Source organism: Larus michahellis, chromosome Z (genome assembly GCF_964199755.1).
Source record: "Larus michahellis chromosome Z, bLarMic1.1, whole genome shotgun sequence".
Classification (NCBI taxonomy): Eukaryota; Metazoa; Chordata; class Aves; order Charadriiformes; family Laridae; genus Larus; species Larus michahellis.
Genome location: NC_133930.1, coordinates 75,710,037 through 75,724,992, shown reverse-complemented (window position 1 = coordinate 75,724,992; position 14,956 = coordinate 75,710,037). Strand labels below are relative to the sequence as shown.

At 41.8% G+C, this 14,956-nt stretch overlaps 1 protein-coding gene across 5 annotated transcripts in view; it reads right to left on the bottom strand.

Annotated features, from left to right (window-relative positions):
• The window catches only part of LPAR1 (lysophosphatidic acid receptor 1), a 78,256-nt gene that overhangs the window by 32,342 nt on the left and 30,958 nt on the right, over positions 1–14,956 (bottom strand). For all 5 annotated transcript variants that reach the window (XR_012584883.1, XM_074569613.1, XM_074569614.1 and 2 more), the window contains one exon: positions 9,474–10,221. Coding sequence is in view for 4 of the 5 variants with exons in the window: in XM_074569613.1 (XP_074425714.1) it covers positions 9,474–10,221 (748 nt within the window). In the remaining variant the exon portion in view is untranslated. The remainder of the gene's footprint in view (positions 1–9,473; positions 10,222–14,956) is intronic.

The window sequence follows — 14,956 nt, the reverse complement described above, 5'->3', positions numbered from 1 at the left end:
ATCACTTACTGCTGACCATTTCCCACCCCACTGATCAGCTGCCGCACCTCAGATATCTCAGCAAGCTTTTCCACCGGCAATAACTTTGTGTTTTCATGGTAAAAGCAATAGTTTCACTGAAGCTATAACAGCAAAAATAATTTGAGGTTTAGAATTGTATTCTGTTTTCATGGATTACCCCAGAAAAACAGAGAACCCAGAGCACTTACTCACACTGCTCACGTGCGATGAAGCAATGCACGAGAAGAGCACCACTTCTCCTCTCCCACAAAACAGTCTCTTGTTCTCAATGTTTTCCACTGGTGAAAACAAATGATTGTTCAGTGCCTCATTGAATGCGGTTTTGCAGTGCGACAAGTGAACAGCTGGCATTTTTGTTCACGTAGTTTCTCAAGTAAGTTTGGCTTAGCATTTGAGCAGTTTTTGCTAAAATACGGGAAGGACAAACGGTATCTCAAAGATGAAAACACCAGCCAGTAGCTGGATGTGGACATAACCCCAGATCTTCCTGACTCAAAATGCTTTGCTTTAACAGCTACCAAGGTTATATCAGTTTTAGCTGAGGACGCAAGAAATTTATCCAGGGAGTCAGTGAAGAAATTAAGCGTTCATTTAGAAGCAAACTCCCTATGCAACTATGTGCTTTCTAGAGAACAAAAATGTTATCTTGCAAGCAGCCATTTTGTAAAAGCACTCTTGTTGCCTCTTTTAAAGGATGGATTCCCATCTTCTGTTCCAAAAAATTCAGCTCAAAAAACCCGAGATCAGTAGGTCTTGGTCATGTGCTGACATTTTATATCTAAGTAAGTCTTCCTGCACACACTGATTTTGAATTTTTTTCCCTGTTAACAATTTCTACCCCAGGCCTTCAGCTTTTCTCAAAGTTTAACGAGAATTCTGTGTTAGAGCAAATGTCCCACAACATGTCCCCATCTCCACTATTTCGGAGTGGCCCAGGTTGATGAGTACTCACTCGCAGATGTAGCACTGCTAAGTGGAGTCAGATGGCAGAGCGAGATATGGTACTAATTCATTTTGGTTTAGTGTGGATTTTCACTAAGTCAATTTCACTCCTTAGCCAGCAGTTTGTTATTTCACCTGGATCCAACAGAAAAGGTTGGATTCTATTGCTTGGGGGTAAGGGTGTGATTTTCAAATCCTACTATTCATAAAGAAAAATAAAAATCAATTCCTTTGACCTTGTTCAGAAGGATATCTACTTTTGTCATTGCAATTCAATTTTAGAAGCCTTTTGGAAACAAGAGACAACCTATGCAAGCAATTATAAATTTTTATTTTTATTTTTTCACTCAAAAGCTGAACAGGAGTACAAACCAAGAACTACTCAAGGTTTATCCCTCTCTGACCATTCTTGGAAGAATGCAGAGAGCTTTCCTTTGCCCTTTAAAATTATTTATTTCCTGAAAAGGTAATAAATTGTACTGAAGTCAGGGGAAAGACTTTTATTAAACAAGGCCTCATTTCCATTGTATGTAAGGGAATGGATTTACTAGAGGAATTTTGCCCCTTCAAAAATAAAATAACATAAAATCACATTCTGGCCTTGGGAAATGATGGAAGTTCCTCAAAGCAGAGTTTCAAAGGATCCCAAATGAAACTAAATGATACTTAGCTGAAGGGGGAAAGAAGAGGGAAACTTCCAAAGGGTTTGTTTCCCCAGGGTGAAGCAATGAATTACACAGGGATACCTGGAATACTTTAAAGAAAAGACAGTTACCAGAGACATATCATCTCTAGCTGGGGGTGCAATAAATTTGATTGGGAGAGTCAGTGAAGAAATTAAGCAAAACATTTAGAATATGACTCCCAACACACTGGACCAGGCTTTGGGTTCAGAGAAGGAGCTGCCTGGATCCAAGGCACTGATAATTCTGCTTCGGCAAGAAGAGCTTGCATTGAGCTTGTTTTGAAAACGAAAGCCACTTGTGAAGTTTATCACACAAACAAACTGACCACAGTGTCATTTCCAGATGCTGTGCTTCCTTAGTCTTTTCCCTTTCCGTATCCTCGCCAGCCAAGTAGTACTGGGAAGAGATTTGGTTTGGGGCTACTAGACAAATTTCAAAAAGATCAACTGGAATTCATTTGCAGGACTATGAATGACAATAAAAATGATCAGTGAGTGAGACTTAGATAGATTATGTGTCAAAGAGCATACATAGTATTGCTTTTACTAGCAGCATGAAAAAAACAAGCAAGCCAGAAACATCCTATGTAAGTCCAAAGGGTCTTAAATTTAAGACACAGTCCAATCACGGCATAATTACGTACAGATTACAGTTTAGATCCTTAGCAAGTTTTCATGCCCCCATTATTTTAACCGAAAGCAGAAATGCATTTTGCTGATGAAATGCAACTGATTTTAATAGTTGAGAAAGTTTGATTCTATGATTTTCTATGGTAAGTTTGTCTTCATAATATAGAACAGTGCCAGATCTGTCTAATACAATAATCAAGCTATATTTACCAAGAAAATAAGAACATGGACATTTACATGTTCGAACATAAAAATATTAGTCCATTTGTTATGGATAAGAGACATCATGAAAATTCTGTTTTTTGTTATTAAATCTGAATGATTTCACAATGGCATCTTCTAACAAATTTAAGTAATAAGATAAAGACTTCCATTCCACATCACCTACTTGCAAGCTGAATGTACAATGTATTTTTAAGTCAATACCAAAATGTCATTAAGATGCATGGAAACAAAACAAACAAACAAACAAACAAAAACCAAAACAACCCCCCAAACCCCAACATTATAAGTAGTAACAGCAAGCCCTGGAAGTCACCCCCATCCCAAACTGTATGTGTGAAGGAAGCTTCTGAGGAGCAATCACAACTACTCCTAAGGAATTCCACTAGGAAAGAGAAAGAAATCCAAGGTGCGCTATGAAAAAAATCGATCTTCTAGAATAATTTTAATGACGTTTTCACGTCTTCATGCAAATATTTGACTGAAAGTACTTGACAGCTTGAAAGTACTGCTGTCACACTGCAGCTCTGAAAGCACTTATTATAAACCTTCCCCCTCCACACAATGGTAATAAGAATACATCTTATAAACTCTATGAGGAGAGCTCCATTTAGACTACAGTCATCAGCCACAATTTCCAAGTTTACTCGGCTGTGGGTTAAATTCATAGTTTATGCACTTTTAAAATATACTTATCTAAAAACACTGGGACTGCACATAACTGCACCCTGTGTGCTAGAACAGAAAGTCATTGATACTCAGACTCGTATTGCCAGTGCCAGTTCCAGAGTTTATTGCCCTGTTTTTCCGTCAGGACTAAATCAATACACAAGCGACATTACTGTGATGCAGGGGTCAGGCAGGGTTGGTGACTCTGAACAAGCCCCCCATGCTGGCCACAGGGTGACCTGGTATTTATGGCTTCACGCTCCCCCACTTCTAGAGAAGCAGCTGTGAAATGTGCTGCTGTCATCTGAACTCCAGCCTGATCTCACTGCCCAGCCCAGCTCTCTATGGAAAAATGTAGTAATGTCAAGGAGAAAAAAAAAACAACTGGATGCTGCTCTTCTCCAAATGGAGCCATTGCTACCTGGTGGGAGGACATCTCCAGACTAAGATGACATCCTCATTTTCAGCTCTCTTGATGCTAGCAGGACTCCTCAGGGAGGAGCTGAATAGGTGAAGTTGTCTTCTTCCAGCCACAGGGCTCAGAGTTAAACCCTGGCCTCTCCAAAAGATCCACTTATCAGTTGCATTGTGCTACCAGGGCTGATTTTTGCTTGGGCTCACCAGAATGACTTTCCATGGGCAGGGAAGGTCTGCCGAAGTACAAGTGATGCCATAACCAAGCTCTGTTTAGACAATATCATCTCCACCTCAGCTCAGGACCACTCGGTAACGGGTGAAACATAAGTTAATAAGGCTGAGGTAGGTCAAAGCCTTACGATTTAGGGGCTGATGAAGATAGGCCAGGCCAGTTAACCACCCAACACTGCCTGAGGACTATGGAAATAAAGACATGCCTCTGGCAAAACACAGGGTGCTGTCATTCCGGTTGTAGCAGCATTTCACCATCTTTTTATTTTCTACTGAAAATCAAGTGCTCTTACTGCATGAGGGGAGGAAGCGGGAGAAGATGCAGACTGCATGCCAGAAGAGACAGTGTAGATATTGAAAACATCTTTTTAAAAATGTGCCTCCACACAACTGCATGGTTTTGATCTTGGAATGAAGTGCTACATATCAATCAATCAATCACACAGAAAAGTTAAAAGTTATCAATAATGCACTTTATTTGCTTTAACTGTCTGGCTACAGCGTACGTTGACACTCGTGCATTACCAGTTGTTTGCTGCTTTCCATCCCTGCTTGGTACCTAGTTGTGAAAGAAAAGCTACAAAAGTACAAAAATAAGTCTGTCATGCAATTCATAACTGTGGCAGAGACAGAGGGCAGGAAAAAAGCTGTTGCTGAGCAGTTCCATCCTTCCAGATGCTTACACAGAACTTCCAGATGTTTTCCTTGCATTTATTGCTTCTTTATAATAAGTAAGGGACTGTCTTCAAACACAGTGAGACTCCTTTAAATCAAAACAGTTTATACAAAAAGAACCTTCACTTTTTTATCTGTGCCCACATTAGTTTCCAAATTTTACAGAATAAAGCACATTCCTCCAAACAAAGTGGATGGCCTTACAGGCAGGAAAGGCCTAAATGACTTTTTAGTTCCCAGGAATATAAACGGTAAGCAATCATGAATTCATTGTTTGCTCTCCCTATGTCCTGGGGGCTGGCTGCGGTGCTTGGCTCAAGAGGCATGCCTAATTTTGGCCAAACACCATTGAGAACTCACCCAACACAGAAGGCTAATTGGCAGGATTGGTAAAATACACAAAAGAAGGGTTGTTGCTATTATTGCTATTTAAAATTCAGTTATAAAATCTCAGTATCATAATCTCACAGTCTAACGTCTAAACAGAGAATAATGCCCAAAGACATGTATGGAGGTCTACGGAAGAGTTATCCACATTGTAAAAACAGGGACTGACAAATTAAGAATGGGTGTTTAATCAGCATTTAGGCAGGAGAATATACAGGTTAACTTTCCAACAGAAACAATATAAGCCAGTAGTTATCTATAAATGTGGGTATATAAGAACCCCTGAAAGACCTTAGGCTTTCATGACTTATTCCAGGCCATGGAAATCCAGAGCAGAGCTACTTTTTCCAGCCCTGATCTCCAAAATCCTTCTTCAATGCTTTCACCACTTCTTAAAACAGTAGTTAGATATTCATGACCATTTTTGGGCCAAACCTGCAATTGGCCCAGCCAAATGCATTCATAGCCTAACTATGACTCCCACCAGAGAAACAGTTTAGCTTTGTCCTTAAATGTAAGATAAGAAAATGTGGAGGGTGGAAGAGAGGATGCCAACTTTCAGCTGTCGTATCTGCTAGGTTTCCGCCTGTTCCCTTGATTGCGCATTTAAACGTAACACGTGGTGGTGGTGGTGAAAGGCAAAGTGTCATTGAGCTGCAAGCCAAACCAGACATGATTTTATGGCTATGTGCGGTACACAGATCAGTCCTGCCTTACCCCCAGCGCAAAGGAAAGGCATGCTCTAGAGAAAGAGCTTTATGTTCCTTGTTACTCTCGAAAGATTTCAAAAGCAGCCTTGTTAAAAGAAAAAAGGGCTCGACTATGAAATCACTTCCTTCTGTTTAAAATATTTTACTCACGAACAACAAAAAAAACCCAACAAAAGGGCATGAAAAGGGAAAAAAAAAATAATAAAAAAATCTGTTCTCAGCTTTTGACTTGTTCCTAGGACTCAGCATCCCACCCGCCCTGTGGGATGACGCAGTGTGCCAGATCCCGACCGCTCCAGCCAGTGCGTCAAGCGGCCGTGGCCCTCCCCGCACAATCGCCCTCTTGTCGGAGGGGGCTGGTGTCCGCCCCGCGCACGCTGACAGCATCGCCAACGGGAGGCCTGCACCCCTTCGGAGCAGCTCTCCTCCTCCTGCGGCAAGGCAGCGAGGCGTGGGGAGGGCAGGCGGTGTTAGGCAGCGAGCAAACAAGAAGCTCTTGTGTTAATCCCCTCCCGCTCCTGACCCCCCAAAACACAGCATGGATAGGGAAAAGAGGATCCTCTGCTTGCAAGCAGCGGGGCTTTGCCTGGCAGCACAGGCAGCAGGATGACTTCAGGAAGACCCGTTTATGAAAGTTTAAAAGTCAAATGAACAGTTCATTGCTGCCCCAAACACAAGGGGGTTACTGACGGCTCAGCAGCATTTTAACAAAGATCCTAAGACGAGGAGTGGTTTGCCTCCTTCTGCCAATGTTCATAGGTTTACTCAGACTCCCAGCTCTGTTTTCCCTTGGTTCCCAAGGCATCCTCCCTCTCCTCCAGAAAGAACTGCCTCCTCCTGGGTAAGTGGGATGACACACAGCAGCTCCCTTCCCCACTCGGCTGCGGGACAGGACAGGGATCTTAAAAATAAACTGAAACACTTCCTTTCCCCTCTCTAGCAAAAAGCTGGTTTCTGCCTCAAACAGCAATGTATTACCCTGATCTGCACCATTAAGAAAGGCAGGGTGTCTTTTCCTCTGTATTATTGAGGTTCACTGATGCAGAAAAAGCCAGATCGCATGAGATAAATGTTCTGCAAGCTGCTCCAGGCAGCCTGAGACACCCACCTTTCCTGCCTTCCCCAAAGCTGAAGTAGATAAACTTGCAGCACTATGCACTGACTACCTTTGCAAGAAGGCACTCGGGCAGCGTGACACTTCAAGTTAAATCTTCTGCTTGTGAAAATTTTAAGCCAGACTTGCAAGCAGACTGCAATCAGTGCCAGAGCACCAGGACACACGCCTGATCAACAGGCTGATCCCCACCGACTACTCCGAGCTGAAATAGTGCCTAATCAGCGATTCGAAGAAATGCTTAGCTTTTTTTTTTTTTTATTAGAACCACAGAACAATCCTCCATTGGAGGTGCAAATTCAGGAATATGGGACGGCACTTGTCAGCTGATGGCAACTAATGATCTTTTCTCATGGTTCAGCTCACAGGCCCCTTAACATCCTGAACATTCAACCTCCCAAAAGTCTCTGTGGTTGCCCCCACGCCTCATTCGTGGCCACAGGCTACTTTTTTTAATTATTATTATTATAAAAAAAAGAAAACAAATCACAAGACCAAGGTCCACAGGTGTTTCCCAGCCACTTTTATCTTGCAACTGTGTCTCATAGGTGATAGAGGGGTGAAAGCATTGCTGCTCCTTTACACTATAGCCATAGGACTGATCTCCTCCAACCAGAGAAACCACACTGCTTTGACAAAAAAACCAAAACAAAACAAAACAACAAAACCCCGTTTCAAAATAATACTGAAGTGGGAAAGGCAAATACAGAATGAACAGTGTCACAGGCTGGAAGTGCTTTTGTTGTCTTCAAACAGGTTTAATAAAATAACACATTACTTCTCTGTAAAAGGTGTTATATGCAGATTAAAAGAGGTGCTAAAGCAGAGCATGCGCAGAACACTTAGTGACTTTAACTGTACCAGTAACAAGAAATAAGGTCTGGTTTGAATTCTGAAGAAAGCTTCAACATGTGCTACCTGCAGTCCTGAAAAATCTTACTTCAAATAGCCCCAATGAAGAATTAGATATTACTGAAATACATCTGCAGCTAAACTTGAGTCATCTGCAATTTGGCTAATGCTACCTAACCTCTGGAGTTGTTCCACTCTTTCCAGAACAATACCTGGAAAAAATAAGATACTTATTAGGGAGAAAAAAGGGCTACTTTATGGTCCTTGTTAAATCTCAAACCAGGACATTGTGGCCACACTGGGTGGCCAGTACATCTTCCCCGTGACCTCTACTCAGAGCGGAATGGAGGAGCCTGCAGACACTACCCAGCCTTCCAGCTGTGTACATACCTCTAGTCCCTTACATGCTTGGTATTGGCAGCCATGTACTATTTATTCAGTGACTATTTATTTATTCCTCCAACTCTGCATTGCACTGGTATAAGCGTTTACTATGTCCCACCCACCTTATTATTATTATTATTATTATTATTATTATTATTATTTATTTTTTTTTTTAAAATCTGAGCCAGTCTTTCACCTCACAGGAAATACTCCACTGATGTACAAACACCAGTTCCTTCACGAAGGAAACCAAGGTCTAAAATCAGGACACGTAGAATATGACTTATCAATGGCTGAACAGGTTTGTCAACTACACAGCTTATATTCTGGTTACAAAGCTAATCACTAGGTCAGAGAGCAACACATACATTCTTAATCTAACATAGGAGTTGACACAATGACTCACATCAAATCTCTGCAACTATTCTGCCCTGTTTGTGCAGGCAGTAACTGCTACAAAGCACAAGTCACAGTGTAAAGCCATGGAAATCAGGATGTCAAAGCAAGAACAGGGCTAAATTTTGGGCTTTGCAGACTGTATACAGTTGCATTTATGGACTACTAGGGCAACTTCACAATACTAGGATCCCAAGAGACTTGTGTACAATCTGGAGGACCTCATGGGTGGGAACACAGGTTGGGACAAGGAGACAACTGGTACCACCTCTGCCTTCCTGCAGCTCACTATCATCTGCAGCAACAAAGAACAGAACTAACTGCAAGAACACCACCAGGGAATGGCACCCAGTATCCAGGCTGCACTTTTGCATAAGAAAACTGAGAGCTCCAGACAAAAACCAAATACAGCCATTCACAAAAAGACAGGAACCTTTTGGCTGCAAAGTGCATCATGATATTTGCCTCACGTTTCCCTGTTTTCCAAGCCCTGGAGCTTAGGCACCTCCTGAGCAGTGTGCTGAAGCACGGCAGTGCCTCACACGCTACTTTTCTGTACTGGCAAATTGGCAGATACTCAGATGTGCCAAACGTTATAGACCTGAGCGAACTGTACATGCAATCCTGCTTAACATGCAAAATCTTTCCATCAATAGCCTGTTAACCCCTCATTGTTCTCCAGACATGGGATTACTGCCTGAATACACACAACACCTTTTGGGTGGCAAAAAGGAGACTAGAGGTACATCAGTGGAAGACTGAGCCTTCCCCGTACTATTTTAAGGTTACAGCCATTTGGCATCTTCAAAGGCAAAAGGGCGAACACTGCACAGGACAGGCTGCTACAATAGGTTTTAAACCTGCATTGCTGCAAAACCCCCCACCACCTTACATCCCGAGGTCCTGGATTTTCATCAGTTTCATGTTATAAGGCTGAGTGACCAAGTCTTTTATACTCACTTTCATAAATAAGCTTGATAGTCCCAACACAGTAATGAATGCTGGGGGTTCTTATTGCCCCCACCTCTTCTAGTGTCTTACAAATGCTGCCACCCTCCCAGGAGCTGGGCATGCATGACTGAAATCATCTGATAAGAAACTGAGTGGGGAGAACAGAGGAGGCAAAGTAAGCACTTACCAAGCACAATGACCACAGTCTTCAGGAGGCTCATCATGGTGTCCCGATTCCTGCGGGGTCCAGAACTGTGTCTGGACATTCTCATAGTCCTTTGTCGGACGTACCCAAAGATATGTGCATATAGGACCACCATGACAACGAAAGTGACCAGGTTGAAAATAGCCCAGAAGACCAGGTAGGAGTCACTATAGAGCGGTGCCATGTTGGAGCAGTGAGTGATATCACAAATACAGTTCCATCCGACACTTGGTATGGCGCCCATGACGATGGCCATAGTCCAGATAACAACAATTACGACCACCACTCGCCGGTTGCTCATTCGAGTATGTAGCTGCATTCGGAAAACTGTAATGTGCCGCTCAATAGCAATGGCCAACAAATTGGCTACAGAGGCTGTCAGGCTAGTGTCAATGAGACCCTGACGGAGAAGCCAGGTGCTTACAGTCAATCTTCTAGTGTTGGGTCCTGTGTTGAACATTAAGTAAAAGTAGGCCAGCCCTGCAAAAAAGTCCGCAGCGGCTAAGTTGGCCATTAAGTAATAAATAGGAAAGTGGAATCGGCGGTTGACATAAATAGCCACCATAACCAAGAGGTTGGCCAGCATTATGAAGATGCAGACGGTAATCCCCAGTCCCATTACAAGCTTGCTGACAGTGTTCCATTCAGTGGCTAGATATTTTCCACTTCGGTTATAAAAGAAGGCAATGGTTTCATTGTAGTAGCACTGTGGTTCGCTCATGGCTGTGGACTGAAAGAAGAGGGGAAAAGAGAGAAAAAAAACCCAATGACATCAGAACTGAAAACATATGATTGCCTCCACAGACAAGACATGCACAGAGAGTGGGGAGGGGGACAGGAAAGGAACACGCTTCAGAACAAATTTATTTTTTCAGACTAAATGGCATTCCACAACTCGCAAACAATTGCTCTGAGGAGTCTCATAATAGCAACCAGCTTAGCAATGACCAGAAATGCTTCCATCTGCTCTGGAAGCTAGCATGATTTTTGACGTAGTTGTAAATTGCATAGCAAATGAGCTTCCAGCCAAGCAGACCTGCTGAAAAATTCACTTAAAAGAGAAGGGCATGCAATTGGTAATTAAAAAAAGTTAACTCTGTTACAGGACACGTTATTTACATTATCAGTGCATAAATCTGTTCTTTGTCTGTAGCAGCGTTAAAAGAAGAGCTCCTCAAAGAGGAGGAAAAGTGGATTACATTTCCCAGCAGGTGTTGACTCATTCAGGTCTCTATCAGGGGCATTCCATCTTGTCCTACCTTAAAAATTGGGAAGCATACCTTTAATTAAGATTGTCAATATGCTCTAAGACTGTGAATTGCCAGGGCCAGGGACTATGTCTGTCCATAAAGCATGAAGTGCATTTATAAACAATAAAAGAAGCATGCCACTGTATTTCTATGACCATTCTTCTTTTTCCATCAGCCGCCTTTCTAAATAGGGTTGGAAACAGACCATGCTTTTATGTATAACTCATCTGCACTGGCTTATTCCAATTTGAAATAGAAGGAGTGAGGCAAGAAATCAGAAAATCAATATTTGACTTAACTAGTCTTAAAAGCTTCAAACCTGATTTCTTGCATTAAGTATTACTATGGCTATGTCAGGGAATACATGATTAATTTTCCGTGCAGAGTACTCATCTGAACACAGCCATGGAGGCAAGAAAAAAGCCCTACGCTTCACCAGAATGTAGAAGTTTTGCATAAAACTGTTGGCTAACAAGAAAATGCTTAATGAGTTTCCTTCCTCAGCCATAATCAATTACTCAAGGTGCAATTCCCAAAAGGCAAACCTTGGGAAAAGAAACCCCTCTGAATAACATCCTGGTTCCTTGTTTAGCATGGCTTAACAACGAGGATGTAAAAATAATACTAAAAAACCAAAATAAAACAAGAAACTCGTGTCAAAAAAGTCTCTTTAGAAGGAGACTCAGGAGACCTGGCTCTGACACCTTGCTTTTATGGCTGTGAAACCCTACTGGCTCTACTGTTTTAGCAAGAACCTGGGTAATAAGCCCAATCAAAGAACAGATCAACAACACTAAAAGATAAGAATCTCTGCCCATTAAAACATGCAAACAAATGTCCCGTGTTTTGGACAGCTCCAGCCATTCAGGAAACACTGCAGCTGACCTAACCTTCATGTTAAAACCAAAAATGTACAGAATTGGTAAACAGAATTAGTTACTGGACTCAAGTAAAAATAGTACCTGATAAAGATTTCCTTAGAATTACCCAATGCTATTGCTGTTTCATTTCCCTCTGTTCATCAACACAATTCAGCTAATTCCAAATAAAGCAACATAGAAAACTTTCCACCTATATCCCAAATGCATTACATGACATTTAGATTTACGTGAAAGAAAAAGGTCTTTTTAGAATGATTTTACCTCCAATCTAAACATTGATCAGAACATTTGCAGACCCAGGATAATAAAAAGCTAAAGTAAGTAGTATTTCTCAGCACAGTGACTATAAAACTTTTATTATTCCTCTAGGATACATCAACTCTTAGGTTAGAAACCTTTCAGCCTTAATTATTTAAGAATTTTAAAAAGTTCTCATGTAGGATCTCTCTGTTGCATAGAAAAAACAATTTATAAGGGATATTTAACAAAGGGAGACCTAGCTACAAGACATCTGGCTTTAATTCTTTGGTTAAAGACCGTGTGCTAATGACAGGTCAAGTATAAGAAACCTTGAAGGAGAGAGGAAGTCATACGAATGAATTAGTGGCCCTTATAAAAGCTTGCCAACATCCGCATTAATTATGTGAATGCTCTGTATTTTTTTACTCTCTGTAGGAATATCTGGATGCAGTCTTACAGTCTGAATTACAGAGGTTAGGACTCCAGGATCTAGTGCACTTTTGTGGTTCTCAACTAATTCTCTTTGTCTATATATTTGTTGATCTAAAATTTTCTTTCAGATGGCTGCTACCTATATGTAACGATTCCTGCTCCACTGTTGCTCCCGTGGAGGGAGGCCAGCTACACCTGGCAGAACACATATTTTTGATTCAGAAATTTAAAATGTGGAAGATACTTTTTGTTTTTTTGCGGGTTTGTTTTGCACATGGGATTAGGATGTGAATTATCCCTCATTTTTGTAATATCCTACCCAGCCTCTTCATGTGAAATCTGAAACAAGAGATGATAAAAAAATTTGTCTTATTCACAAAATGCCAAGCCAGGGCAACACACATAAGAATATGTAAAATGCTACAGAGTCAGACTTGTTAAGTTTAAAAGCATGACAGCACTCGAGCAGTCTCAGAGGAATAGCATGAGGCTCAGTGTCTTCTCTCCTTTTGAAGACACAGTAACAAAATGCTCTGTTCACATAAGGGATTTGGGAGAAGTTTTGTTTTTAGGGTGTGCTATCTAAAACCCAGGATCTCCTTTAGAAGCAATCTTTTCAGTCCCAAGGGAAAGAAAAGCAGGAGAAGGGAGAGTTTGCTGACAAGAGTTCAAACAGGAGACTTCCAGACGATCAGGTTTCTCGGATGCCAGTGTATACCTTACAGGAAGGTTTTGACCTCGCAGGTCAGAAACATACAAATCCCAAGGCATCACATTTACCTGTGATGCTGCTGTCTCACTGGAAAGGCTTAAGCAGGAGGGAAATATAAAGTATCTCTGAGTACTGAAAGTGTTAACATACCATAATGGCTTATGCAAGCAGGCAGACCCGTCCCCTCTCCTGCCCTTGCAGGAAAAGGGGCAGGGAAGTTTATATTTTAATTTCCTGAAGTTTCACTCAGTGTGTTTCATTGCCTGGGTAAGCCAGATGTGCAGTGCCCCGGGATTTACCTCATCCATTTAGTATATCTCAACAGAAGTTTAAAACAAACTGAGCTGCAAATTGCTCATGTTAACTAAACCTCTAGGACACATCTGTGTAGAAAGAGAAAATGCCTGAATTATAAACCAACATGACAGATAAAGCAAAATGAAATAATAGCAGGCTAAAAGAAAAGCCGCTTCTAACCACGTGAAGTTGCTTTAATACTCAAGACACAGTTGTCTCAAACCAGAGAACAAGAAAATCCTGAGTACGTGGAGTTAAATCTCTTAAAATCATGAGATGTAGTTATAACCATAATGCAGTACACACAGACCAGGAAATGTGGGCTTTAATAAATACAATTAATAAATACAATAAATACAGATAAATACAATACCAGGGCTTAATAAATACAATTCAGTCTGCTTCTACAGTTAATATCTAGTTATCCTGTGGCCAGAAAGTCACCTTGGGTGACGAGCCACTATCTGCTATACTTGTCCTCTTGGTTCCTGTCTTCTGATGGTACAGGACCATGCCACTGGGGTGGCAGTGCGGAGACTGAGAATAAGAACCCATGTAAGCAGCTTTCGAGTGTTTTGAGCTTGATTCACCCTGCTGCTGCCCCACCTCTCCATCAGCGCTTAAAGAGTGGGCTGAGGATTTGGATCCAAGGCATGGAGCAGCTTGCTTGTTCTCGGGTGAGCAGCCCGTTACCCCCTTCCCCTCTCAGGGAAGAGACCAGCGTGGAGAAGGCACTGCCTGCCTGGAGCGTGAAGGTGAGACAGGATCTGTGGATCCTGCCACCATGGTGGTGAGTGACAGCCCACCTGGTGAGGGCTGTGCATGGAGAGATGCACAGGGTGGAAAACAAACACCAACAAGTTTTCAAACACCGCTGATGGATACTGTCTAAACGAATCATTAGTTAGCACAAGGTGCCCGATGGGCAAATGATCAGAAAACCCACTGCAATCCAGGCGTTTGCAGAGTTACACAGTCCACCTAACAAAAAAAAAAAAAAAAGAAAAAAAAAAAAAGGACTAAGCCCACCAGCAGGCATGGGTGCATTTATTTCTTGCCGAGAGAAACAGAGCTGAACATTCTTAGAATACTAAGGTCTGACTTTTACAGAGCTTTTAAAACTTGGAAGCCACAAAAATGATTCCATATCCAAGAAAACTCTTAAAAATATTTTAACCCTTAGCTCTCCAAACACAGTCTGCTCTTCTCTTTTTTCCCCTTTACTGAATTAACCTCGACATGCTGCTGTTTTCTTACCCAGGACGAGACGAAAAGCAATTTATTTAGCAAGGAAGTCTGAGGAAGATGACAATCCTGCATAAAACGCAATGCCAAGTACAAGCCAGAGACCTCAATTTTTCAGCAGTCATGCAACTTCTTGAAGTTTGTGAGACTGAGAGGAGACTCCTATACAGGATGAGCTTTCAGTTCTGAAGTTGCTCCCCTTGGATCCCAAACCCAATATTTATCATTCTCAGTGCTGCCCAGAAATCCAAAAAATATTTCAGAGGAAATGCAGAATTGGGAATGGTAGGCTAGGACTCCAGAACAGCAATAGGTGTCTTAAAGTTTTTAGTGCAGCAGCAGCGAATCAAAAAGCAGTAGCACTGCCTTCAGTTCAGCTAAGTACTCTAACAACAGGAAGGCCAGAAC